Source organism: Aphelocoma coerulescens, chromosome 2 (assembly GCF_041296385.1).
Source record: "Aphelocoma coerulescens isolate FSJ_1873_10779 chromosome 2, UR_Acoe_1.0, whole genome shotgun sequence".
NCBI classification, from domain to species: Eukaryota; Metazoa; Chordata; class Aves; order Passeriformes; family Corvidae; genus Aphelocoma; species Aphelocoma coerulescens.
The window spans coordinates 69,832,637-69,860,125 of NC_091015.1; the positions used below are offsets into that span (position 1 = coordinate 69,832,637).

The 27,489-nt window shown below is 43.5% G+C and overlaps 1 protein-coding gene across 2 annotated transcripts in view; it reads left to right on the forward strand.

Annotated features, from left to right (window-relative positions):
* SLC66A2 (solute carrier family 66 member 2) overlaps positions 1–26,382 on the forward strand; it is a 65,192-nt gene extending 38,810 nt beyond the window's left edge. For both annotated transcript variants that reach the window (XM_069007952.1, XM_069007953.1), the window contains 2 exons: positions 3,770–3,986; positions 23,612–26,382. In XM_069007952.1, coding sequence (XP_068864053.1) covers positions 3,770–3,986; positions 23,612–23,819 — 425 coding nt within the window. In that variant the 3' untranslated portion in view covers positions 23,820–26,382. The remainder of the gene's footprint in view (positions 1–3,769; positions 3,987–23,611) is intronic.
* The last annotated feature ends 1,107 nt before the right edge of the window (positions 26,383–27,489 follow it).

The window sequence follows — 27,489 nt, forward strand, 5'->3', positions numbered from 1 at the left end:
ACTCTCCCACCTTGCAAAGACAGGCAGTGGAAATTGCAAGCTTTTCCTTGACCTCAAAACTAGGAAGGAACCAACCAAAAAGGAGGAGCTGGGTCAAATGTCTAAGGACAAGTGTAAGTGAATGTAGTGCAAGGGATGTAGGTACAGAATTAGAAAGGTCAAGGCACAAAATAAGATACAACTAGTAAGTGAAATTGAGAGCTATAGTAAATAATTTTTAGGATGTTAAAGTCTTTGCTTCACTTTCCCAAAAGGAACTAGCATGGTAGCTGGCTTGGTATAAAATGCTTCTTGACTAAAAATAATGTTAACTGTTTGGACCTCTGTGCCATCCTCAAGTGAAAGCTGATACTGTGGACTCTTCTTTGTGTTACTTGGCATCTATCCCACACCAGAATCTTGGATTTACTACTTTCGTTTTGGCCCAACTGATAATAACCATTGTTATTTACAATGCAGTCTCTTCCTGATTTACATTTTTCATATCTGACATGCAAAGTGCTTCCCACAGGAGGCCTTTTAATTTCATTCTTCTTCACCCTCAAGCTGTATAGAGTTTTCTCCAGTTAGTGCACAAAAAAACCTACAGAGCTGCTCCTTCCTCCAGCATGAATAGGCTTTTCCAACATAAATCTCTCATCTATCAATGGATTAACATGCTTAAAATGCAACTCGCTGAGTGGTTTAAAGAGCTCAGCCATGGGTAATAAAGTACAGTACCTTTCATTGCAGTAATACCAATTCTGATCCACACAGGATGTTAGTGACTGGGAGTTACTGCTTGAACTGAATCAGCTGAATGTGGTTACAAACCCATGTCAGGGATTTCTCTCTGGGCAGAATGAAGTGAGCTGTGCAGGCAGTGCCTTCCCGTTTCAGGGAGTAGAAAGATATGCACCCACATTTAACTTAGACAGTTTTTAAGATGTTTGCTAGAAGTAAATGGTGGTACAGTGGGGTTTCTTGTTTTGTCCTTTTAAAGAAAAGAGGTGATGGTGGGGCAAAAATCCCAATGTCATATTTATTTTCATACTTTTCTTCAAACATGAATAATGTTTGCAATGATATTTATAACTTTGTTCAGTTCTCACATGACATGGTCTGAGGCACTGATTGGTGTCTCTTACTATCTTCTTGGGACAGGACTGGTTTGCATACACATGAGTTTTGGGGTTTTAAGCATTTAAAAGATGTTTTTTTTGCACATACCTGTCACTGTACTCACCAGAATCAACATTTAAAAGAAAAAATACCACTCCCATTACAGAACTAATGTGTTTGGACCCCCTTGAGAAGGGAGCCACTTGGAAAAATGAGTCACAGTTTATTTCCAGACCTTGAAGTGATGGGTATGTGATTTTTTCCCCTCTGAATTTTTTAAACCATTTGTCAAAGAAAATAAACTTTAGCCTTGGTTAAGAAGAAGCAGTCATGTGGCAAAACATTTTAGCAGTTCAAATAAGGGCTAGAGAAGCTACAACCCTTATGGAAAGTCAGGTATGTCATTCTCTGCCTTTTTTTTTTTTTTTTTTTTTTTTTGGTAATGCAGTGTGGTGATGTGTAGTGTCCTAAAATAGACTTCTGCATCTGGAGAATACATCTGTTAAGTAAAGCAATTAATAATTATATATTGGGTTGTTTTTTACAATAACTCAGATGTGTTTCTGCAAAACTATTACCAAATATGATTGCTCTTACCTCTTTTGTTTTCTCTTCCCTTCTTCCGTTCTTTCTTGAATATATTACCAAGCAAAATTCGTAGCAGAAACTAAAACTTATAAACTTCTACAGTGAAATGGAGATTGTCTAGCATCATCATAGTTTTGAGCAAAAGAGACTCTCTGTGCTAGTAATTAGTTCTCCTGCTTCAGCTGAAGTCCTGTTTCACACAGTGTTTTTCTCATCTGTGCTCAAGTGTTTGCATGGATCCATGGATTTTGTAGCTTGCCTCACAGTAGCTGTAGAAATGTTGACATTTTTGGTTTCATGAACGTCCTAAACTTCTGCTCCTTCGATGTAGTTTTAGTTCTTTGATTTCTAATATGAAAATGAACTGGGGAAATTAGGACTTGGTGTCCAGGGAAGGGTATTTTAAAAAGGATCCTTGAGCATGTGGAGAACGCAGGAGGAAAAACACGGTCTATGCAGGGCATATCTGACAGCTGGTAGGAAGGTTTAATGAGTGAAGGGCCATGGGGCCTTCGTCTCCAAAAAAGAAAGCCTTCACAAAGCTCCAGAAATGCATGAGGCTCATGTGCTTTGGGCTGTGCCAGCACTGGGTCTAACTTTTATTTAGTCTTGTGTCCCTGAAAAACTTAGAGGTTTTGGGCTTCTCTTTGTAGTAAATAGATAAGAGTAAAAAATATCAAAATGGAGGATTGTTGTTGTTCTCTAAACCTTCTTCTCCTTCTTCTACTACTCCATGTTCTGCAGTAAAAGTAGTTTGGAATGATTGGATAGAGAATTCTGCAGTTCCTGCCCACGTTACTGAATAATTGGTAGGAAAGTGAAAATAACGTACGTTTTTAGTAACTATTGGTTAAAATATCTTTAAAAGGCCATGTAAATCTTGATAGAGAGACTCCACTCCTGCTTTTCTGTGCTCTGTGCTGTACCTGGGTCACGCTAGTGGCTTTGTTCCTCTGATAAGCCTTAATACAACTATCTGGAAGCATTGAAACTCAAGGAAAAGTCTCAGTTTATCTTAGAAACTCCTTGCAAGGACTTTTAGAAAATTCTCTCCCATCAGGAGGGACTTGATTTACGGCATGGTTCAGTGTCGCTAATGAACAATTATTGTAGCATTTTTGTTAAAAATGAAGTTTTTATTTTGCTATACAGTCAATGGCTATGGGGTTGTGTATTTTATTATTCATCAGTAAGACAGCTACATATCTTCCAGTGATATGCTGTGAATGTGCCAAGCAAGTGCCCTGGTTGGTTTGTTCCTTCTCTCCTTCCCTCAAGAGGGGTATTGTGTTTTGTGGCTCAGCATTTTGTTGTGACAGATGCAGAAATGGGTGCTCATCCTGCACTCCTTGGTGCTGGCAAAGGCAAGAGCAAAGTGTGTTTTGTCCTTGGAATGAAAGAGGTGATGTCTGTGGGAGGCTTTTTTCCAGGGAAAATCTTGCCACAGTCTTGTACCTGTCTTGCAGCAGCTGCACTGGCATCTTGCCCTTCACCACAGGCAGCTGCACTGCACTAGGGAACAGAGCTGTGGACTTCAGGTGACCTTCTAAGCAGCTTGGATTGAGGCACTTGGAAGACAGAGATAATGACCTAAGAGAAAGAATGCTTCCACTGCTGTGCTTGTGGCCTCTTATTAGTATTGGGAAGGCTTTTGTGAAACATTTCTTATGCCAGCTCCACTAGAGCAGTATCCAGAATCCTTCATGTTTGATACAGGAAGGTATTTTTGAAATGCTTTCTTTTAAAAGGTTATCTTTGTAAATACTTGGTTGGCTTGCAAGCCTTTGTTTTATTGTTTCCTTATTGAACACGGCCCAAAAAATGTTTTTTGAAATCAGGACTGCTATTCTTTATTTCTCTTGTTGTTTTTGTGGGGATTTTTTGTGGAGGGTGGTGCTGATTGCGAGAGTGTTTGGTTGTTTTGTTTTTATTTTTTTTCAATCCTATCCCTCATTTTCTGCTATTCCCTACCACCAAAGACTGTGGCCACCTCATGCTTCCCAGTTCTCACTTCCACCCCGATTAACTTTGGGTTGGTTGGGAAAACATATTTGATTCTTGCATTCCTGTTCTGTTGCAGATTTTGACTTGAACTATTTTTGGCATTGGAGCAAGTTTACAGACTACGTGCAGTGTGTCCTCACCTTCACTGGTGTGACTGGTTACATCACTTACCTGTGGCTGGACTCCTCCCTCTTTGTGGAAACACTGGGCTTCCTTGCTGTGTTCACTGAGGCCATGCTGGGTGTCCCCCAGCTGTACCGCAACTACCAGAACAGATCGACAGAAGGAATGAGGTACGGTGCTTGTCCTACATCAAACACGTGCGTGTGCCTCCGTGTGGGTTGTCTGTGCAGTGTGGGAATGCTTTGCCAGGAAGGGCAATGTCATCTCTACAATTGTTACTTGAAAATACAGCAGTGGTCAGAGTAGACTCTGTCAGTAGGAGCTGGTGCAGCACTGCTGAAGACAGTGGGAGTTCCATGACACCTCTGAAGTCTGACACACTATCCAAGTCCAGCTGGACACTTCCAAGGTGAAACATGTTTTAGTGAAATAAACATGTGAAACCACATGTTGTTGCCATTAGCAACATGTTGCAGTACAACTCAAGCTGCGGTATACACTGGTAATTAGAAATGGTCTAAAGAGATCTTGCATATCAGAAGTAATAAAGAGAATAAAAGTATTTTGAGCCTGCAGCCTATAACTATCAGTGTAACTCATATAATTAGCTTTTTCTCACGTCTTCTCATCGCTTCTTCATAATCCATTATTACATTTGTAGCAAATGACATCACTGGTTTTTTTTGTGTCAAAGCTTGAAACTGACATTTAAGAAAGCTCAGATGTGACTTTTACAGTCGTGACTAGGAAACCCTCTGTAAATAATGTGGGACAGAACACTTTAATCTTGTGCCCACTCTTGAGTCATTAAATCAGATTATCTTTTCACGATGTTTATTGGATAACTCCAATGGTACCACTAAGATTACAAAGGCAATTTGTGAAGGGTTTTGAGAGAGGAAACCTTTACTCTGTTGTATGAGTGCATTGGTCTGTAGAAACAATACAGCAGCAAATTCAGTTCACAGAGTACTGTGATCATTTGTGACTCTGTCTTCTCTTTCATTGCTTTGTTATGACTTCTTGGCATTGCTTTTAAATTTGCTGGGATAATTTTTACTTTGGTCAAAACAAATAACCATGCCACCCCCAAACCAATGCAATTCTGTCCTCTGTTCACATTGTTCCCTTTACTTGCTTGGCTTGCGTATGCTTATACTAGCTACTTTGAGATCTTTTCTAACTTGAAATGTTGAAATGTTCAGAAATTTGCTTTGATGCTTCAGACATTTTCTGATTGAGAGCCCCTTTGGTACAGAATGAGTCAGGATTTGCTTCCAAAATACTGGGGTATTTTTCATGCATGTACAGTTTTCCTATTTCCTGTATATGGTATTAGCAAAAGGATTTAAAAAACCCTCTTTGTTCTTTCTAAACTGCTAAGCATAGAATTGCAGAATTCCCATCTAAGACTGCTTGGCAAAAGAGTGCTGCATTTAGTCAAGAGAAACTAGCATAAAAGCTCATGTTTCCTTGCCGTGTAACAGAACCAGGTCAAGGATAGCCACACTCTGTATCACTTGTGTCCACATTCCAGAATGCATTCCCCTCTCTGGTTCTACTCTTGAAGCAGTCCTTTGTGTGGCATTTGACATTGATGGGTCTGGGGACTGATGAGGTAATGCACAACTTTGTGCTGCTGTACTGCAGTGGGAGGAGGCTGTTCATGCACACGTTGGTGCTCTTTCATTTTTTCAGGCTAAATTGCAGTTTTGTGTATGTTGCAGGTACCACACACACTTTGTAGTACCATGCAATCCTAAACTGATTGGATGTTCTCTAAGCATTAGTGGGCTGCTCCTTCTGTGAGAGTGAGTGACTTCTGCCAGTATATTGCCTTCTGTTGAAGGAGCTGTTGGAAATATTTCCTCTGAACTTGCCTTCCTGTGCCCACTTCTCTAAAAGCACATTAGAGAGGAGACCCCAGTCATGGAAACAGTGAAGGGAGCATGTAATAGTGCAGCCAGCCTACTTGCATGGGTATTTACCAGCTGGGGACTGGCCAATGCCCAGGATAGCTGATGCCCACTGCTCTGTGCAGTTCTGTACAGCTCAGGGCAGAAGTAACCACAGGTGTGGATGGTTACACTGTCGGAAGCCATTGCACTGGGGATCTGGGCCAAAATGGCTGGCTGCCAGCCATGCTCCTAGCAAGCCTCAGTGGCAAAGTAAAAGAGATGAGTTTCAACTGTCTCTGTGACTTTAAGCTTAATGGGGAGAGCAATGAGTATTAAGCTGTTCTGTATAGTGTCCTTTTGGTCGATCATTACATGCTGGTTGGAGGTGGTAACTTCTTAAACCACAGTAATTCTGTCAGCCAGTGCAGGAGTGCAGTCTGTGTCCCTAATAAAGATCCCAGCCTTTACTACTGCCAGAGAAGTGGTTGTTCACAGGTACTCATGGCTTGGCTGAGAAAAGCAGTAACATGCATCTGTCTCTGAACTGGGACAGAGCAGCTGATACATTAAGTCTGTTTAGCAAACAAGTCCTTTCATAAAGGTTAACTGTTGAAAAAGAAAGGGAGAATAAGGTTACAGTATGGGGCTCCATCTGGTCAGGGTATCCTGGCAGACTCCTCTGATACTCTTGTTTCTGAAAAAAGGCGAGAACCCTTCCCCCCCCAGTAACACCTGTTTAAGTGAGAAGTTGAGGACAGCTCATACTTGAGGTAGCAGTCATTTCCTGATAAACAAACTTGGAGACCAGGGGCCATGAGAGAGGTAAATGGGAGAGGTGGCAGTGGCAGGCAGGATATCCTTTGGGAGTCTGTTGTGGAAAGGGTCCTATCATCTCACTTCTGTATCTCCATCTGCTACTGCCTGAAAAGTGGCCTACTGAAAATGTCCTCTGTGTCTGAGGTAAATGTCCAGAGGGCATCTGCAGCTTAGTCAGTTATGTTTATTGTAATAGAGCATGGCTGGAGTGAAGGAATCACAGTTGTGTGTTTTATAGTGCTCTTGAGAATGAGTCTGCTGGTTCTTTGATATCTCTGTTCTGCTGGATAGAGCTCCTCATATCTTATTTGTAAGTTTTCATTTTTCCCTTCCTCTCCCATTTTCCTTCTTTTTGTAGGAGTATTACTACTAGGTCCTGTAGCTTCCTCCTCTGTTCTGAGAGGGTGGAGACCAAAGTAGACATTGGAAAGAAATGAAAACAATAAAAGTAGAAAGGAGATGCATGCTGAGTAACAGCTTTTGTGGAGTGAAGATAGTGTAGTATGTCCTGGTGGGCTGATGATTGATGGGTGGAAATTTTCCTATGATTAAGTAAACAACTAAACTAGTCAAAGGAACTGAAATTTTCATCATGTTCTCTTTGACAATTCACCTGATTACTTTATGGAAATGAGTACTTTATGGAAACTTGGAGCTCTGTTTAAGTGTTTAAGTACTCCTGGATGGTTGCAAACCTAAATAGTACAGTAGTAGTTATATAAATTGAGGTACTAAACTTGACAGAAGTGCTTTGTAATGAATTGTGTTAATACCTATCAAAGAAATAATCACTTCATCTCCATTCTTTTCAAGAACTAAACTAGTTCTGTCAGGTTGCCTAGTAAAAGAGTATTTAATTATTGGGGTGGATTAGAATTATAAGTGATTATATTAGAAAAAGGACAAAAGCTGCCTCAAAGTTAAAGAGTGTTAGAGTATTTGAGAAAAAAAAGCACTATAACATTAAAGGATTGGTCATCACTTGTAAATTTTCTTTATATTATGTGGTAAAATATTTCAAGATTTGACATCCAGAACACCTCCCCTCTATCACCTTTTAGGAGGCAGAGCTGCTGAGTGCTACAGTTGGGATCTGATGCTCCTTGTATTATTAGCTGCTTTTGTTTTGTGACAAAAATCATAGAGACAGGAACTTAATCTGTCATTTATCTTTGCACCCCCACTCCTTCTAGGATAGTTGCCTCCCAGTCACTTTCTAATAAACTGCATTAGTGAGAAAAGGTGATGTTTAACAGGAGGCAGTGGAAAGGGCAGGAAGGTTGGCTCTGAATCTGCACACAAGAGGTCAGCATGTTGGGAGAATCACATCCTTGTGTGGACAACAGCTTTTGTGGAGTTCCCGTAGGGGGGCAGTGTGTACTTTTGTGCAGGTGTGGGGAGAACCTCTGAGGGAGGCACTGCTGTTATTATGCACTCCTCATAATCCCATCTGACCTCCCTCCATGAAAGGAGGAGGATGGAGAGTCTTTCTCTGTAAAGTCTGTGACCAAGTTGTAGGTGTGTGGTCCTACCCAAGGACCATGTTAATCTTGGGTCTGCATGAGGGTTGATTTGCTCCAGGACAGTATTGCATTCCTGTCTGCTGCCCTGCTCCAGAAAAAAATAACTGCCCTTCATTGAAAGTTTTTTGCAAAAGCTTTTCAAAATCACCTGGCAGTAACCATTTTGACTGCCAGCTGCTGCTCCAACCCATGGAGAAGCAGTTTCTTCTCAGTCAGAGCTGCTGCGTGGCACAATCTTCCCTGGTCCAAGAAAGAGGTCTGGCAGTAGGACAGAGCTGGGCTGCACATCTTGAAATTGTGGAAGCCGCAATCCATCGGATACCAAAATGTACCCATCAGTTGTTAGCTTGGAAACGTGGGTTCAATAAAGCAAGGTCTTTTTGCAGCAGTAATTGAGGTCCTGATACACTGTTGTCTCTTCCCTGGCTGCACCCTCAGCAGGGGATGGCCCTTGCTGTGCCTGGCTCAGGGTTGCACCTGCAGCTGCAGGGTCGAAAGGACACAACCAGAGAAAGTCTGTGCTGTAGCAGAGTCCCAGGTCTCTCTTCTTGCTCATGGACAGCTTTCAGTCTGCTTGGAAGGAACCTCCTTTCTTGCAAGACTTCTGACTGTCGTGTTTGTCTGACATTGGGTCAGGGGCTCAGAATTTCACTGCCTGGAGACAGCCAACACAATCAGTGATTCTGCTGATATGTTGACAGGATACTGTCTTGAGAAATCTAGCCTGAAAAGGCTGAATGAGGATAATCTCAGGGTTTAATTCAATCAGGTTATTGTGCTATGAAAGAAAATATTAATTTAGTCTCTCCCATGGCAGTACTGGGTCAGTCACAGTGATTATTTGGTTTTAAGAAGCACAAATCATGGAAGGAGAAACAATTGGCATTTATTGTCTCAGAAGCTGCTGGAGTCAAGAAGCTTCTAAGAAGCTTTTTCATTCAGAAATGTTTTATAAGGTGTGCTGCAGCTGTGAGCTAGTTATGAGCAAGTATTTATCTGAAATGTATCCAATGAAATGAGTGTGGTGTAAAGAGGTATGAAAGAAATAAATTATAATAAATTATTCTAATATGTTTAATATATTCTTTACTTTTCTCCTCTATAGATGATATTAAAAATAGCAGAAGACAGTATTTCTTTGGGAGATAAAATCTGTTGTTGGGTGCTTTTATTAAAAACTGCTCTAAGGTTCTTCTTTTATGAGACGCGCAGCTCTTTATATCAGTTTTCAGGAGAAAATTTTGACTTCTGAGTACAGTGTTTGTCCCAGAGACAAATCCTGGGTTTATTCAAACGCTGCAAAGATTAATGAAAGCTGCTGTATTTTCTCTGCCTGTATTGGATTAACCAGGTGCTGTGATGAACAGATGTAGAAGTCTTTATTCAGGACTGGATAACCAATGTCTGGCCACCTCATTTAGTGAGATTTTAGATTTAAGGAGAATGGGTAAGTGCTCTAAAAATGCCACTGCTGTGGTTTCCTGGGATTTTTTAGCCTGAGGGAATTTTTTATTTGTGAGTAAGTAAAACAGCTTCAGTGAGGTACCTTTGGAACAACTTTTGAGTTACTTCCTTTATGCTATTTAAAAGAAAACAAAACTCTGTGCTAGAGGGAGGTAGCAAGAGTTGTTGCTCAGGCACCAGCTATGTATTAGCTTCTTAAGAATAAATTTAGTTCCATTAAAAAGAGAGGCAATTCACATCTGTTATGGCAACTGTGTTACATATCTGTGCTTCTTTGGGGAGGCTCAGTAAAGGACTAAGAGAAATTAACTGGAAAAGAACTTAAAAAGTGCTAAAAAGAAGTTAAAAGAGAATGATGCAAGCAATGGAAATATTGAATGGTATGTTTTTTTCTCTTCAGCTCCTGTTTCTCACTGTCAGAAATTGCATGAATGAGAGCAAAATCAAAGAAATAGGAGTAGGGATAATGGATGCCTATGTGAAAGATTTCCTTTTCTGAGTATGCCACATACACAAAGCAGACACTGGCCAGTACAGTGGAGACCTGAGTTAGGAGTACATTGTGTCCAGTCCAGAACTAACACTGAGGAAGATGCTGAATAGAGAGAGAATCGTTTCCCTCAGTCTTTGGCATTGTACTCTCCAGGTGCTGATTAAGCAGTGTCTTCTGTTATTCTTAAAATAGCAGCTGCTTTATGTATTAAAGAGACAAAACAGAGAACATGGATGAGAGGTATGACAGGTGAGAGCCATTTAATTAAAAACAAGCAAACAAACCCCAATATAGCTTTGTGGATTCAAATCATCTGACCCAGCTAAGAAGCAGGTTTTCATTGCATAAAGCATTATGCAGACAATCATAGGGACTACATTATGAAAGAGAAAGTAGTTCTCAAGGGACTAGTTAGGACCTAAAAGTTAAGTCTGGGACCCTGGCAAACAGAGAAATCAAGGTCTTAAGCATGAGCCAGAACTACATAGGGTAAATGTAAAATTACTAGCTCTACTTAAAAGTGGATTGTACTTAAGGTTGTATAGCCCATTCCTTACTTTCACCACCTTTCCTATTGCACTAATCAGAACTGTCACTGTGCTTACAAATTGCCTATTTTAAACTATACATGTAATTTACTGTAGTTCTGTGATTTTATTCTTTCATCTTCCTAAATGTTCTTCCTACTCAGATCCTTCGTTTTCTTTGTGGGTCTACAGAAATCGTTGTCATTGCTTCTATGGCTCCAGCCAGCATTTGTAGTTTTCTGGGGAAGTTTTACTTGTTTGATTGCTTTGCTTTGCTGACCTTTCATCTTCTGCTCCTGGCACTGATCAGCTGGTTGCTATTTTCCTTTATGATGGCTTTTATATAAAATACTCCAAGGTTTTTCATTTCTGGATTTTGCATACACAGCCAGGTTTGCATAGTAGTCAGTGAACAATTTTCATGACTGGATGGACCAGGTTTTTGTACAACTGTAAGGCTTACTACAAACAGCTTGTCTTCTCTCTTAACCTTTCCATTTGTGGTTCTAATAGGCAACAGGAACGTCAGATTCCTTTCCCAAATATGCCTGTTTTAAGGCTAAGAAATTGAAGAAAGTCATCTCAAGTCTTCAGAAGATTTCTAGTTTCTTCTCCTTTGGAAGTTTTACTACATCAGGAAAATAAACAGGCTTGGTCTCAGTGTGCTCAGATTGAGGGCAGAGTCCTGTCGGCATGTGAACAGATAGACTGAAACTATTTTGTTCTGATCCTAGGAACTAAGTGGATTCTCTCCTCTTCTCCAGACCCTCCTTTCACTCAGAGCAGACCTGTGATCGATGTCCCAGGTTCAAGGGCCTGCAGTTTCTCCTTGACTCTCTGCAGATGTGTGGCCTGTGGGTTGCTGTGCTGGGGTCAGCACTGCAGTCACCTCTGTGCTCTCCTGCTGTGTCTCCCCAGAGCTGTTCCCTCAAAACCTGCAGCAGCACAGTATGAGGCTCCAAAGACACTGTGCACTCAACATATCTGAAAATTTCAGGAACTGAAGCAAGAGGCAGGTGGAAAAATCCAGGAGGGGGACCTTCCTTCTCTCAGCCTTTCTGACAGTGTGAGCAGCAGTATCCACTTCCCTTAAGCATCTCTAAGGTTGTAGCACAGTGTGGACTGCTAAAGCTCTTGCACATATTGAACCTCTTTCTCATTTCTCTTCCCCTGGCACCTCATCCCCTCAGTTCAAAAAGTAAATTCAAAGAAAATTACTTCAAACCAAAAGCATTCATTTTTTACTAATAGTTCAAGGCTTCTGGACAGTAATAGGAATAAAGCTCTGCTGGCATGTTTAATGAGTGCTCTCACAGTTGGTGCTTTTTTCTCTGCGCTGAAATTTGAATTACAAGAGAAAATTTATTGTACTTCTGTACAAAAGCATTACATTAAGTTCAGGTGCTCCATCTTCCACTGGCAAGGAAGTGTCATGCAAGGTATTTTGCATAGTTAAGGTCAGGTCAAGACACAAAAGGTGAGAATTGATCCTGTCATGAAGACACCTGAGAGATGAAAGTTTTCTTAAAACGTTTTCTTCCTCTGTTACCAAACAAATTTGGGAACAAAAGTGCCTCAGGTCTTGAAATTCCAGCACCTGTATTGTTTTGTCAGAATTCACCACAGCCAGTTGCATAAGTGGGATAAGTTACCTGCTTATGTGGTTGCAGGGCTGTCTCCCTCCGTTAAGTAGGACTGAGTGGTATTAGAAATACAGAATGGAAGTAAACAGATTTGAGTTGGAAGAAATGTAGGTTGAGATGCAAGGATGTAAATATCATCAAATGCAAATATCTTCATCACTGACTGTGATGAAGATCTGTAAAGTCAGCAGAGTGGTGAGTAATTTAAGTAGTTAATAGATGAGCCAGAACAGCAGAAAAAAAGAGATCAAAGAACCTCAGGCTCGGAAGTGACTTTGCAGAGTGGTCCAGAAAGGCAACCTAGAAGAATTGGGTAGAGAATGGGGCAGATTCAAGTGGGTCAACTACAGAGATTTTCTGTTTCAGCTTTGACCTGTAATGGTGCATTCGGTCCCCTGCTCCTCAGACACAGAGGGACAAGCAAACAGTGGGAAGTGCAGAGACTAATATACTGAATGATCGGCCCAAAAACTGAGACAAGGGAGTAAGTGCTCATAGTATTCTTGAGTGGAATGTAGAAAGAAAACATCTTGATGTCAGAAAAACCTGTTTCAACAAGGCTGAAAGGTAGGGTTTTAATTTATTCTGGGGAGGATGGCTAGGAATTATATATGTCTACATCACATAAGGGAATTACATGCCAAGCGAAATGTCCTGGCATTGTCAGGCAAGCTTTCAGGGTAGTTGTGGAAGCCTTGTCCCTTCAGATACTAAGTCTTGTATAAGAGAATTTCCTAAAACAGGATTAATAGTGTACAAGGCAACAGATGGTAGGAGTTTGGGAATGAAGATAGGCTAGCGGATGTCTATCCTTGCTGAACTGCAAAGACCCTACTTGGGCTGAAATTTTGTTGCATGCTACTGTGTGTGGGATGCGATCGTGATGCTTTTATTTCCTCTCTAGAGCATTCATTTCTGCCTACAGCAGGCCTTCAAAGCTCTGCAACCATTGTGGGTCTGTGGCAATGCTGCATTTGGGAAGTGGCTCAGAAAGGGTTGGTTTGTGGTGGCACCTGCTGACAAAGCACAGCCTTCCCACTGGGCTTTGCTTTGAGAAGCAGCACGCAGGTGTATGGTGTGTCACTGTCACCAGTAACTTCACTTCTGCACCTCTGTGTGCACATGAGCATGTGGAAGGAAAGGGAGAAACCTGGCATTTCAGACAAAGAATCAGGTGGTGACATACTTTCATATAGAGCTTGCGAGGGGTTATTTCATAGAATCAGTAAGGTTGGAAGAAACTTCTAAGATCACTGAGTCCAACCATTGACCTAATACTGCCAGATCCACCATTTTTTCCTTACCATGCTGAGGTGTTTTGGAGAAGAATGCAAGCTTTGTTCTTGCAAATATCTGTAACTTCTTTCGGACAGTAATCTGGACTTTGTTCCTGAGTGATCACTCTTATTTTACCCACTAGTGTGTTTGGGATTTTCATTTCCCCAGTGTTTTCCTAGAATGTGAGAAGCATTTTTACTAACTGAAGGATGTGATTATTATTCATGAAAAGCAGTGACTGCAACATCATTAGATTTTGTCCTTGTGGATGCTGGCTTTGAAGACAGCTGAACTGCAGTCATCTAGAACAAGGAAAGCACTAGAGCTGGGACTGTTACCTTGTGTGTGCTGACCAAGAGGTAATTGCAGTTATTGAAGTGGAATACTAGAAGTGTGCTCAGCCTAGGTACTCGTTACTACATGAAGTTGAAGAGAAAATGTGCTCAAATTACCTCAGGTTGAGCTGGATGAAGAGTCTGATGATCTCTTGGTTCTCTAGGGCAGGAAGAAAGGGAAATTTAAAAGCATTGCTTTGAGCCTTGGGATACACAGCTGTGCTGAAGCAAAGCTCAATTCCCTCACGTCTTTTTATTTCCTTTCAAACTGAATTTGTCCCAAATTATTTAGAACCAGAGCAGGAAATACACTGAATGGTGTTGCACAGGGACATTAATGTTGCCACCTCTTGGCATTGGCCTTGCAGGACATAGCAGTGACGTCCCTCCTGGCAGTGGGTGGGGGGCAGGCTGCAGCAACTGGGATGTGGCAGGCCAATTCACCCTGTAGGGAAGCGAGCCCGGGCAGGAATGTTGCTTCCTGGGATTTGTTTCCTCGTGGCCTTGCATGGTAGCAAGTCCTTTCATCACCCACCTTTAAGTGCATGATGTGGGGCCTCAGGGTGGGCTGTGCCAAGTGGCTGGCGAGAAGATGGGCAGCATGAGAGCATCTAGAGCAGCATGATCCAGCAGCTGTGCCTGCAGCTCCACCAATTGCAATGCCGTGAGTGGGAGGTGAGAGACAGGGAAGCAGGGACAGATCCTCAAGAACAACTTCACGAGTGAGGTGTTGAAGGATGGTGTGATTTAGGTGTACTCTGCACCATTCTCATTAAGTTGACAGTACCATGTGTGTTGGCAGCTGACTGTCATTATTGTGAGAAGTGCAGGACGTGATTTTCTGCCCTGGCACCAGAGCAAATCAGCTCCCTGCCATGGCAGCAGGTCTCAAGCTTCCCAATTTCACCAGCAGCAGAAGCAGAGCCTGTCTGATGTGTGTTCATACCACATGTCTGAGCAGACCTGAGCTTTGCAGTCTGGCTGGCATCCATCTGTGTCTCCTGCAGGAAGGGCGCTGGTGTGAATTGTGGCTCAAATCTCTCCTCTGATCTACAGAAGAGATTTATTTTCACACCTGCTTCACAGAACTTGGGGTGTTTAGGGCTGTTTAAGACCTGCTGCCCTTCTTTTTTCAGCACAAGTTGTAGAGTACTAGAAGTACTTTGTAGCTGTTAAGGGTTACCAGTTTCTGGACCCCTACAGACAAAACTTCAGGTACAGCTGCTTGGCATACCTGGAGGCCATATTACTGATCCTGGACTATCCACCAGCCCTGTGTGGCATGTCTTGTAGTTTCTCCTTGACTGTCCTTTCATATGCCTGACACTGCCATTTTTGGGAGTTTCGAAAACAGATAATCATGAAAAAAAATTGACAAATACCCATTTACCCTGTTTTTCCATGAAACTTTGTTGTTCAACTGCACCTTCTTGGGTTTGTTTGCCTGATGGTGTTTCAGAGTGAAATCCTGCATTTCATCTTTCCTCAGTGATGAGTACAGTCCCTGAAAATCACAGGAACTTTCAGATAGTTTGCTCTTGGATTGCAGCTGACTGTGGTATCAACTGCTTGTGGATATGGCTTTAATTCAACTGCTTCAGCTTAGTTACAGAGGTCCAAAATAAATGCTGGATCTCTCTTGCTGCATGCTCCTCTTAACTCCTGCTAGTATTGTGGGGCTGGACAAATGTCTTGCTCTGGAGATGGTCAGCGCTGCTCCAGCCTCAGAGGAATTGTTGAGAAGTGAGGTAAGGCACCAACACCAAGCAGGGCACGTAGGACTGGTGAACAGTTTCATGCTTGGATTCCCAGCTGGCTGTGCAATATTTAAAACAAGATCTTTGCTTGTTCACACAGAAGGACCTGTCTTAGGGTATGCACATTTAGCTTCCATATTTTCAAACTTCAGACACTTTCAATATATGATCCCTGTGTTTTCTTTTTCTTCTTTCCCTTTTAATAGTTTTTGGCAGGCTAAGCAATTTGCTTAGCATGAGGAGAACTCCTTTTTTTGTTAAGCCATATGGCATTTTGTTAGAAACAAATGCTCTGTTTATTAATTTTTGTTTGTTTTGTGCAGTGTTAAAAATAACATGGCATTCATGTTTCATGTTTTCTGGTTTGTGTTTCACTGCTGTAGGCAGGCCAGCTTCTGATTGAAGCGCAGTGTTATGAATGCTTGCTGTCTTTTCTAAGTAGACTATTTTGGAGCTGCAAATGGGAGCTGCAAGTTTTCCAAAGTCAGGATGTTACAACTGAATCTGCCTTCTCTTCCAGACATTCCTGTCTTGTGGGAGGTAGCAGCTTAAAAGGCTGCAGGAGAGATACCTTCTGTACCTTCTTCCTCACTTCCCAAAATCAAATGCAGTGTTGAAAATACTCACTGACAGGCTGTTTCCATGTGGACTTTATTCCTGAATGAAATACCGTATTGTCAGCTTTTAAATTATTTTATTCTTTTTTTATATCCCGTCATTCAAAGAATTGTCACTGTGTTTTAACATGTATGAAAGTCAAGTGCTAATATATGAAGAAATGTCTGAAACTGTGGCAGTCTAACCACATTTTCAGATTTGGCAAAACCTGTGTCATAGCCAAGATGTGGGGAAGTTGGCCATGATGTGGGGCCATGATGTGTGGAAGTTGTGGATAACTTCCACTGATTCTTGAACAAAGAGTCCAGACTAATTCTCCTCTTTAAGTAGGTAAAGGTCAATAAATTATATTATTTTCTTCTATTATCGAAAATAACTTAGAAGTTTTGAGTTCCTTGAGTGTCCGAGCACAGTTAGCCCCAAGATTTTGACTGTAGCAGGATGTAATTACATCAGGGCAGCACGTACCTCCTGTTGCTATTTGTGCTGAAATGTCTGCTCAAACCACTACAGGATTTTTCAATGGAAGTTACCGTCTAATGCCTGATTCTCTTTGTGCCTTCCAGCGTGCAGGGTATTTTTGGGTTTGTGTGTTAAGCTGCAAACATGCAGAGTCATAACATAAGTGTGAGAAAATCTGCAGTGCAAATGGGAAGCGAGGACTGCTGTGTCTTTTTTCTTCATGTTTTGTGCTCAGTCCCAGCTTGTGTTCTGCAAACTGCTGCTCTGCAGCCCTGCTGCTTTTTGTAAGCTGTTTGAATGGAGGGGTGCAACAGTCTTAAGACAGACTGGTTCACCAGAGAAGTGGAAGAGGGGGCTTCACATCTCATATTTTTTTACAAGATCCTTCTTTTTGATAGTTTTTGTTCTTTCAGATGAAGGAAGAAGAAAGGTAATGACCCACAAGTGACTAATGTTGAGCAGAGTCTGCAAAGACTCCAAGGGAAAATCAGAGACTGGAGACTGTTCCAGTCAGGTTTTGTGCAGAAGGAATGAAGATGCTGAAAAGCTTTGATTAGAATAGTATTAGTCCTGGATAAGGCGGATTGAGCCTGAATATCTGGCTGACGTAATTGTTTTTAAAATGACTCAGCCTCTAGTATAGTTCCACAAAAAGAAGCACCGGAAAATGTTCTGGGTTGTTTTTCTCTCTTTTGAGTGCACTTTACAAGCTTTTTCTACATCTAAATAATTCCAGAAATAACTAAAAATTAAGGTTGCCTGACTGCAGATACCGTGTTACTGATAGCTGGTTTTTACCTCTAGTTGCTGTCACTTCATGATTAATATACAACATACAGGGAACGTGAATAAAGCAAGTTGTTCCATGAGAAAAGTGAATGCTGTTTTCCAGCATGTCATTTATTTATTTAGCAAATGAAGATGGGTACAGCTTGTTTATGAAATCTGCTATCAGTGGTAGAGAACAGCAGCACCATAGGGCATTTTCATATTACAATATTAAAAACCAGCATTTAGGAACCCACCCCTAGTCTAGTGTCTGATCAGAAGGGCTGGTGTCTTTCTGAGAATTAATTCCAGCAGCAGAATAAATAAGTGCTCTTTCAGATTTTAAAAACAGTTGAAAAAATACCAGCTTTTCCTCTTTGTGGTCATTTCCAATTTACACAGACTTGGCACTGGCTGTTACTACATTAACAACTCCTTCTATCGAGCTCAGCTGTGAGGAAGGCACTTGCTTTTTAGGAGGTTTGTTGTCATTGGATACTGCGGCGCTGATGTACATTACTGGGAAGTGCTATTTTTACCGCAAGTCTGCCTCAGCCTCTGGCAATACCAGCTATTTGAACGCAGTTCCTGCCTCCTTCCTCTCCAGTTGGCATCTCTGTTGTCACACAGACAAATGCTGCCATTTGTTTATTTCTGCATCCCCAGGTTGCTCTCTGGCACTGCTCACCCCTAACCTGCTTGCTCATTTTCGCTAAGAGCAGTTGTGCTGTCCTACTAGAGCATATCCTCCATATCGACAAGGTGAGCATTTCCTGCCTTCCACATCACCCCAGCTTAGCTTTGGGCTATTTGGCTATTTCAGGAAAGAAATATTTACTCCTAAGTCCTGCTTTGCTGTGTAGCCAGTGCTGCACAGAACAGCTTGGCTTGTGTGACTTTGCAGATGTTAGGAAGATGGAGTATGAACTTGGTATTTGTGAGATAGGTTGGGAAATTTTTGGTGCATGCAGCCTCTTTGTGCTGTGCTCTCCAATCTCAGGCAGTGTTGGTGGTGGGCCCTGACTGCCTATGGTAGCAAAGCCTCCTCTGCATTAGCAGTGCAGCATTTTCTATTGCACTGTGAAGCCAAGGGTCAGACTCTGGTGTGCCAGTGGGCTGTGATCTGCCAGCCCTTGACATCTGGCACATGGCAAAGGTGCAGATCCATGGGCTCAAGTTGGTTGTATGCCAGGTCCTGCACTTGGGTTGCAACAAGCCCAAGCTACAGGCTTGGGAAAGTGTGGCTGGAGAGATCCTCAGCAGAAAAGGACCATGGGGGTGCTGGTTCACATCCACCTGAATATGGAGATATTTAAAAGATGTGCAGATGCATCACTTAGGGGTGTGGTTTAGACGTGGACTTGGCAGGGTTAGGTGAGTTTAGGTTAATGGTTGAACTCAATGATCTTAGAGGTGTTTTCCAACCTAATGGTTCTATGATTGACTCTGCAAATACAGGGTTACAATAGAGTAGTGGAGAAAGGGCTTGGGTGTGCTCTCCCCTATTTATTCTTTCTTCTCCACAACCAGTTGAATATTCTCATTTCTTTTGGGCAATAAAACACTCCCTTTCTCACAGACACTGCTCTTTTCTCCACCAGCGCAGGTAAGGGGCAGCTATCTGCCCAAGCTAGATTGGTGTCTTTCTTATCTACCCCAGAAGTAAGAACGAATATAAGAATTACCTCTCTTCTCCAGGTGACTGGGTGAAGTTGAGAAGCTGCAGACAAAACCTGTCTTTTCTGTGCAATGTGGCATCCTGAAGTGACACAATAGCTGAAAGTATGAGAACAGTGATGGTGTATCCATGCCATCCATTACTCATAGTCATTTACACACCACTGCATCATTGCAAGTGGCATCTGCATATGCAGCAAGGACAGAACAATTGCAAATTCCAAATCAGGGGGAGGACCATTACTATTGCACTGAGCATCTGGAAGCTAGGACTTTACAGAAGGTGTGTTGGTGCTGTAAGCTTCATCCAGCCCATCTCCCAGCCCCCTGGAGCACGGGCCTGTGATGTGGTAGTGGGGGCAGGGCCAGCTCTGTTTCCCCCAGGGTGCCACATAGACACTCGACGCGTTTCTTGGCAAGCTGAAACTTTGAGGCTCTGTGTGCAAATGGGTGCTGGTTGAGATGGGAGGGAGCCAACAGCAGATGTAGCTTTTCCCCTCCCTGGAGTCGGCACTGGAGGAGTGAGACACGTACTGAATTGGAGAGGGTGCTGAGGGCATTCTAGGGTGCTTGGACTGATGATGTGGGGGTTCTGGGCCAGCACACACCTCTTCCCTACCTTTACCCCCGTGGTGGATTGATGTTGGCTGGATGCCAGGTGCTCACCAAGCCAGTCATACCGCTCCTGCTCCTCAGCAGGAAAGAAAAATATAACAAAAGGCTCATGGGTCTAGATAAGGACTGGGAGATCACTCACCAGTTACCATCACAGGCAAAACAGACTCCACTCAAGGAAATGAATTTAATTTATTGCCAATCAAAATCAGAGTATGATAATGAGAAATAAACCTAAATCTTAAAACTGCTTCCCCAGACCTCTCCCTTTTCCCAGGCTCAGTTTTATTTTATCTTCTCTACATCCTCCCCACAAATGGCACAGAGGGACAGGGAATGGGGATTGCAGTCCATTCATCAAATGTTGTTTTTGCTGCTCTGTCCACTTCATGCTCTTTCCCAACTCCATCCTTGGTTCCTCCCAGGGAGACAGTGCTTCATGAATTTCTTCAGCACTCGTCCTTCCCATGGTATGCAGTTCCTCATGAACTGCTCCACTGTGGGTCCTTTCCATGTGTCCTTTCCATGGGGTGCAGTCCTTCAGGAGTGGATTGCTCCATCGTAGGTCTTCCCTGGGGTCACAAGTCCTGACAGAAACCTGCTCCAGCTTTGCTGCTTTGGCCTGCACTCTCCACGGGCCCACAGGTCCTGCCAGGGACCTGCTCCAGCATAAACTTCCCATGGGGTCACAACCTCCTTTGGGCATCCACCTACTCCAGGGTGGGTTCCTCCACATAATACAGGTGGATCTCTGCTCTCCCATGGACCTCCATGGGCTGCAGGAGCACAGCTGCTTCACCATGGTCTTTACCATGGACTGCAGGGGAATTTCTGCTCCAGTGCCTGGAGCACTTTCTCCCCCTCCTTCTGCACTGACCTTGGTGTCTAAAGGGCTGTTCCACTCACTTGTTCTCGCTCCCTCTCACCTGGCTGCTGTGTAGTGCAGCAGTTTTTCCCCCCCTTCCTAAATACGTTATCCCAGAGGTGCTACCATTGTCACCGATGGGCTCAGCCTTTGCCAGCAGCGGGTTATCTTGGAGCCAGCTGGCATTGGCTCTCTTGGACTTCGGGGAAGCTTCTGGCAGCTTCTTACAAAAGTCACTTTGTAGCCTGCCTCCCTGGCCCCTGCTGCTAAAACTTTGCCACACAAACTGTCCACCCCAAATTCAGGGCATTTTCAAGGACTGGCGTACCAAGTTTCCAGTTCCCTTCTGTTCCTGTCATTCCCTGTCCTGCTCCAGTCTCTTTTTTCTATTGTCTTCTCATCTGACCAACCTCTTGGCTCCTCTGCTGTCTCCTTTGCTTTCCTCTGTGGCCCCATTGCCTTTTCTCACCTCCTGCATGACACTGTCCCCATTTCCTTGCTAAGCTCTTTGTGATTACTAAGCTCTTTGTGATTACCCTATGCACCTTTTGGTCTGTGCTGGACACGCTCCTTTTGTCCAGTCCCAGCCTCTCCTCTGGGAGAGCAGCCAGCAATCCTACAGTCACTTCTTTGCATCAGCCCTGAGAACCTTGCTGCAGCTGCAGTACTAAGTTTTGTGAGATGTCAAATGTTTTCTATATTTTGTTTTTATTGTACCTTGGTGATTTGCAGGTTTTCTCTGCTGTTTTGTCCAAGCTACTGGACAGAGAAGGATGTATATTTTTTGGTATACAGATAGACCAGTGGCATTATCTTCTTAAACTATCTGTAGCATTTTTTAAGATCATTTTTGTCAAGGACAAGTTGAGATTTTCGTGTATGTGGAGTTTCGTAATGTCCAAGTCAGAACTCCAGGCATGATGACAATGTCCTTGAGTGTCAGGTGTATCAGCTGAAGTGTGGGCTCTGGAACATGCAGAGGCTGTCAGAACATGCACCAAGTTTTCCAGCTGGTATTGCAGACTGTTGAGTTCACAGGTGGCTTCCTAGCAAAATACACACTTGCTTTGGCAAACTTGGCACAGCATGTGACACAGCTAGAGGTGTGCTTGGCTCCTGTGGTGCTGCTGAACTGCAGGTGTCCTTAAGTTTTCCCTCAGTGATTGATTATTCTTTCTTTGAGGGGGTTAACTCTTCTGTAGGCTGTACATCTTCTGACTGTGTGTATCTTCTCCTCCACGCCTGCACTGCACTGCACTGTAAGGTCACTTAAAAAACCCAGCTAGAATTCTCCATAGGGAATGTGTGGCAAATACCTTTTGCGTTAAGGATATTTGTTAAATTCCTATTCAGCTATTTCATGGTATCCCTGAATTGCCCTTCTGTCAACAGTGAGCAGTTAGTTTGATTGGCCTGGCTGAGCATGTGCTTTTAGTGAGGGTGCCTAGCCATGCCAGGACAGATTCACAATTAAATTGTGATCGGTTGCCCAGCAAACACTAATAAGCTTAAAATCAAAGGAGGAGGTGCCAGTTTTATTACCCTCAGAGTTTATTGCCCTCCTCATTAAAACCTCAATCAATCCCGACCACCACCTGCATCTATAAATGTCCTGACGTAAGTGTGATGTAAGGTGATTTGGTGTGACTGGGAACGTGCACAGGGCAGGTGGTGCAGGCTGTTTGCACCACGCACAAATGACGTGTAGAGTTCGGCCGTTTTCTTTCTCTGAGTATTTATTTACGTTTTCAGAATGACCTTGGGTGGGGAATGACTGCTCACTCAACCCCATATCCTTGCTTGCACTTCCACGCAGGTTCTGTGGAAGGTCCCAATTGTAGACCTGTTTTGTGCTCTGGGCCATATGACATGAGTTACAAAAGGCTCGTGTTTCCATAGTGTGAGGGGGCTGTACAAACTGATGCTCTTGGCCACCCTTCCCATGCAGGGAAAGAACAGGCTGCAGCATTTGGCTTGCAATGGCATTGTGCACTTGTGTCCCAGACACAAATCCTGCTAGCTCCTGCCTGAGCATTTGAAAAGGTTAAGTCCTGCCCTGCTGCATGGGCTTGACTGTGTGTGATGAATTGGAGTCTGTGCTGGCAAAATGTAAATTGCTTGTAATTATGACAAATCATGTGCAGTGCTCCTACTGTGAACTACATAGCTTTTGTCCTCCTGATAAAGTGTATGAAGCTCAGAAACAGCCTTCCAGGGGTGGTTGTTCACATTTTGTTGAGGACACTGAAAATAATTTGGTCTGTTTGAAGAACTTGCTTCTATTCCCCAGAGTTTCTCCTGATGTGGGGGAGCAGGAGCTGGACTACAGGACAGGGAATGCTCAGCAGAAGAGCAAGATGAAAGCAAGTTTGGCTATTAAAAGGAACTCTGAGCATTGCTCTTGATCTGTGTCCTTGATAAAAATCCCTAGTGCTGTTCGTCCTTCCAGTAACAGCTTCAGGCATGTAATTTCTTCTCTTTCTGTATTACTGAACAATCTGTCTTTCTGCTTTTTTTGGTTATGCATTTTCTGCAGTAAGGAGTGGTTTTGTCTATCTATTTTGTTTGTTTCAGCAAATGCTAAATGTATGCATGCACGAGAGAGCAATCTGTGTGTTACTTTACCTTGCATGAGCACAGAATGGCATGCACAGGAAGTAACTGCTGGGATGAATTGCTGTTCTTTCCTGTTCACTGTTTTCCTTTGGTTTATGGTCAATGCTGTCAGCATGTGGCAGTCATGTTTACAGAGCACCACTGAGTCAAATATCCTAGCTGGATATTTTAAAATGTTGGATACCTTCATAGCCACAGGTATTTGGAGCGGTAATTGCTGAGATAAGAGTGCTGCAGTTTGTGGAGCAGAGAATTTGATCCTCCCTTCCAAGTTCAGTGGTACCTTGGCTAGGCACACAGTCTGCCCATGTCAAGGGGAGTCCCAACCCACTGTTGGGTATAAATCTTAGCTGAAGTAGGTGGGATCCTCTGGCTCAGCAGGTCTAATCCAAAGCCAAGTTCTTCTCAGTTAACACTCTTATCTTTTCTCTGTCTTTTAGCATCAAGATGGTGCTGATGTGGACCAGTGGGGACACGTTCAAGACTGTTTACTTCATCCTGAATCAGGCCCCTTTCCAGTTCTCCATCTGTGGACTCCTGCAGGTTTTTGTGGACATCGCTATCCTGTTGCAGGTTTACTTGTACAGCCACTACCCTCAGAAGCCCGTGTCCCACACTGCACACCCAACCAGCACCAAGGCCCTGTGAGGAACTTGGCTGGACGGGTTGAAGGTCAGCAGAGTCAGCCATGACATCTTCTTCCACTTGTAAATACTCCTGTGTTGCCGAGTTGAAAGCAGAAATGAGAACAAGGATGGAAAATCTAGCTGCACTTCCAGCTCGGGAGGTTCTGTGTTAAATAACTTGCTTGCTCTGTTTTCAGACTTAGCTGTACAGACTGTTTCTTGGTGGGGGGAGGGGCACTTTATTTTTGCATACGTACCTATGAGCCTTATCAATTCACAAATGTTTGTATATTTAATCACAAGGGCTGGATGGTTTGTGGTTTTAATGCTATTTAAAAATGTTACACCACAGAAATTATAGGATATTTTGTCTGAAACTTCTACCTATTTATATGTAATATAAAGTCTGTATATTGGTGGGAAGTTTGTGGCATATACTAGCATTCAGTATCTCCGTGATGGAGGAAGAAGTATTGAAGAGCAATCCAGGAGCTTTCTCTTTTCTCTTTAAGGGTGTCCAGTGAGCAGAGAAGGTGGGGGTGGGAGGCCCTACAAAGAGGTGAGCAGCCAGAAATGAGCCAGCCACAGAGGCTAAAGAGTGAGCAGGTGTTCACCCTCCCTGCAGGAGGGCACATGGAGGAGATGATGGAGGGGGTCTGATGGTGCTGGTTCTGGAGCCATGTCTGGAGCTGGCACAGCCAGTCAAGCATCCAGGCAAAAGGAGGAGCCGGCAGGAGACTGCAGGGAACTTAGGTAGTCGTGCTTTGAAACAATGGGGTGTGGGAATAGCCTGCCCTGCAGTCGGGGGGCAGCCCCAGCAGCTCTGCACAGGACAGAGCTGGCCTGTGAGGTGTCTTTCCCAAACCAAGGGGCCAGCAGATGGGTGTTGCCAGTATTGCTAAGCAAATATTTCTAGATGGTGACTGAGCCACAAAGATAGAAGCAGGTCTACTTTCATTGGCTCAGAAATGAAAAAGTTTGAGACAAAGAAAAAGCTGTATCCCCTGGAGTAGGACCAGCATCTGACGGCTTGATTTGTTGAGGCTGAGATTTGTGTTCATGTTGTTCAATGCCAAACAAGAACCAGGTTATGTTTTGGGGTGTTTCCTGCATTGGCCCAACAAGGAAGGAGTCCATGTTTTCCTTTTACTGTTGTGAACTTCCAGGCTCTTAAAGAAGAGATTCTTCTCTTTTAGAAGAATCAACAGCGTGTACTTAGAGGGACTGAGAAAGCCGAAAGAGCAGAGTTTGTAGATGTTGTCTCTAAAGGCTGTTTGCCAGCATAGGTCACTGTGCTCTGTCTGTGACGTGCAGCTGCTGGTGGTGTGGACCCGTGGGGGCTGTCACCAAACCCCTGGGCTCCTGTTGTGATGCTGCTGTCATGAAACTGCCCCGGGTGATGTGAGGAGGCCATAGCAAGGCCCTTAGTCCAGGAACAGCTATGCCTGTGCTGCTTCCTTCATGAGGCTTTCTCCCTCTGCTGGGTGAGTCCTGTCTGACCACAGGCAAAATGTTGGACAGATTTTTCAGAATCATTTTTCCTCTAAGAATACCACAAGAGCTTATGTTTTCTTAACCAGTGGCAGCAAGTCTGAGGTTTGATAACTTTAATGTATAAGTCAGATACTTCCCCTACTGTGCTTTCTTTGGGAACCTCACAATTTGCATTTGGACTGTCTTCATTGGTAGCAAACTGTCCAGCAGAGGGGAGTCACACTGTGCCCAGGCACTGACCCCATGCTCTTTGTTTGATACTCTTCTAGGCCTGAAGTGACCTTACAAAGACAATGTACTCAGCATGGCAGACTATGAATGTTCTGTTCCTCTCTTTTCTCCAGTGTTCTGGTTGTGTTACAGGAACATCTGGGCTTTTGTCTTTTTTAATTGAAAACTTAACAACTGGCTTCTCTGGTATGCTGCTTTAATGAGGATTGTATTTCTACTGTTTGAAAACAAACACTTTCTTGTGCGTTTTAAGGGTCTGAAGGGTTTTTTTATTAACTTGTAATGGCAAGATTTTTGTATTTGGTGGTCTTTTTCTAATATTCTGCAAAACGGGGATGTAAGAAATTAATGGTTTGTAAGAAACATACTTCTGTATGTTATAGCTTCACCTGGGAGTGCACACTTTTTGGCTGCCTCTTTGGCTTTCAACTACAGGTATTACTGAGGATAAAACAATTTCTGTTTTTTCCACTTGGGATTCTTCCTTGTGCGGATTCTTGAGTCTGTCATCAGTACCCAAACCAGCAAGCTCTGCAGACCAGTCTCATTTACACTAGAGCAGCAAATGCTGGAAGAGAAGCCAGTGAAACCATGTCCAAGTCATCTTCTGTATGTGGCATTTAGCAAGTAGGACTCTTGGCCAGGAACTCTAGAACTTGCAAGGTACTTTAGGGACAAAGTGTTACAGAACTTTTGTTTTGTTCTCTGCTTGTCAGGAAGTAGGTTTCAATGATCACCTCAGAGAATAAGAAATCGATTACTCTAAATACATCTCTTTGAATGTATGGCACATTTCATGGACTTTATTTTTTCTGTCAGTTGCAATGTTTTTTTAAATAAAAATTACCTATTATATATAACTTGCAGTGTTGCTTTGTTTTGTTCAGGTACAAAATGTGTGCTTCTTAGCTCTTACTATAATTCATCTTGTCAGGAGCATTGTTGATAGGAATAACTAGTGTGCTTTTTCCTTCTGATGAGTGGGTAAGTAGAAGGCATAAATTGTTCTGAAGTCATGATGTGCAACAGGGATTCTGGATTTCTGTGCCCTGCTCTTCCATACATACTAGGGTGAACTTAACCCTCGTGACCACGCAACTTGTGTTTACAATGCTCACAGTAAAAACCAAATGGCTAACAGATTACTACATGGCTTTTAAAGAAGCCTGTGTCACACAAACTGCAGAACGAAGTTGAAGATGGGACGCAGAAGAGGGATGTGCTCCTGACAGCCTCTGCACAGAAGATGAGGACACTGAGTCTGTCATCTCATGGCCAACTGCTGCCCCAGGAGAAGTCTTGGCCACCCTCCCTGTTCATTCTGGATGGGAAAACAAGCCAGGACTGTCAGGAGCAGACTTGCAGATGCTGTGCATCTCCTGGATCCTGCCAGGCTGCTGAGCCAGGATGCTGGGCTGCTCTAGCAATGCTCTAGCATTGCTGTGTGCAATGGCTGCAGGAGCTGGAGAAGGGGAGATGGGGAGGAGAGAGGGCTGGAGACACAGGAGAGAGGGTTGGGAAGGGTGGGAGGAGAGATATGGGAGAGACTGAGCTTGCTCAAGTAAGGGGCTGAAGGGAGATACTCCTGAAGGGAAGGGAAAGAAGGAAAACCAAAATCTGAAGGGTAAAGGTAGGTAAATCAGGGAAGTGGGGGGGAAAGGAGGAGGAATGTGAGGGTGGGGAGTTAAACCCTGCCTGCTCTGTTGCAGCCTGCTGGCAGCGGAGACCCAAGCAGTTCTCACAGCAGCCGAGCCTGCTCGGCACTTGCAGTGCTGCACCTTCTCTCCCAGATAGTGCTGCTGCTTTGTCATTCAGTGTGGGGAAGCCAATGGTGGAGGAAACAGTGAAGAACCCGATCTCTGGGTGCTGCAGCAGCCAGGGCAGCAGCCCAGCCCTTGTCCTGCTGGCTGGTGCAGTGCTGCCCCAGGCTTCCCTCAGGGCAAATCTCTCCCTCTGCTGTGCATGGC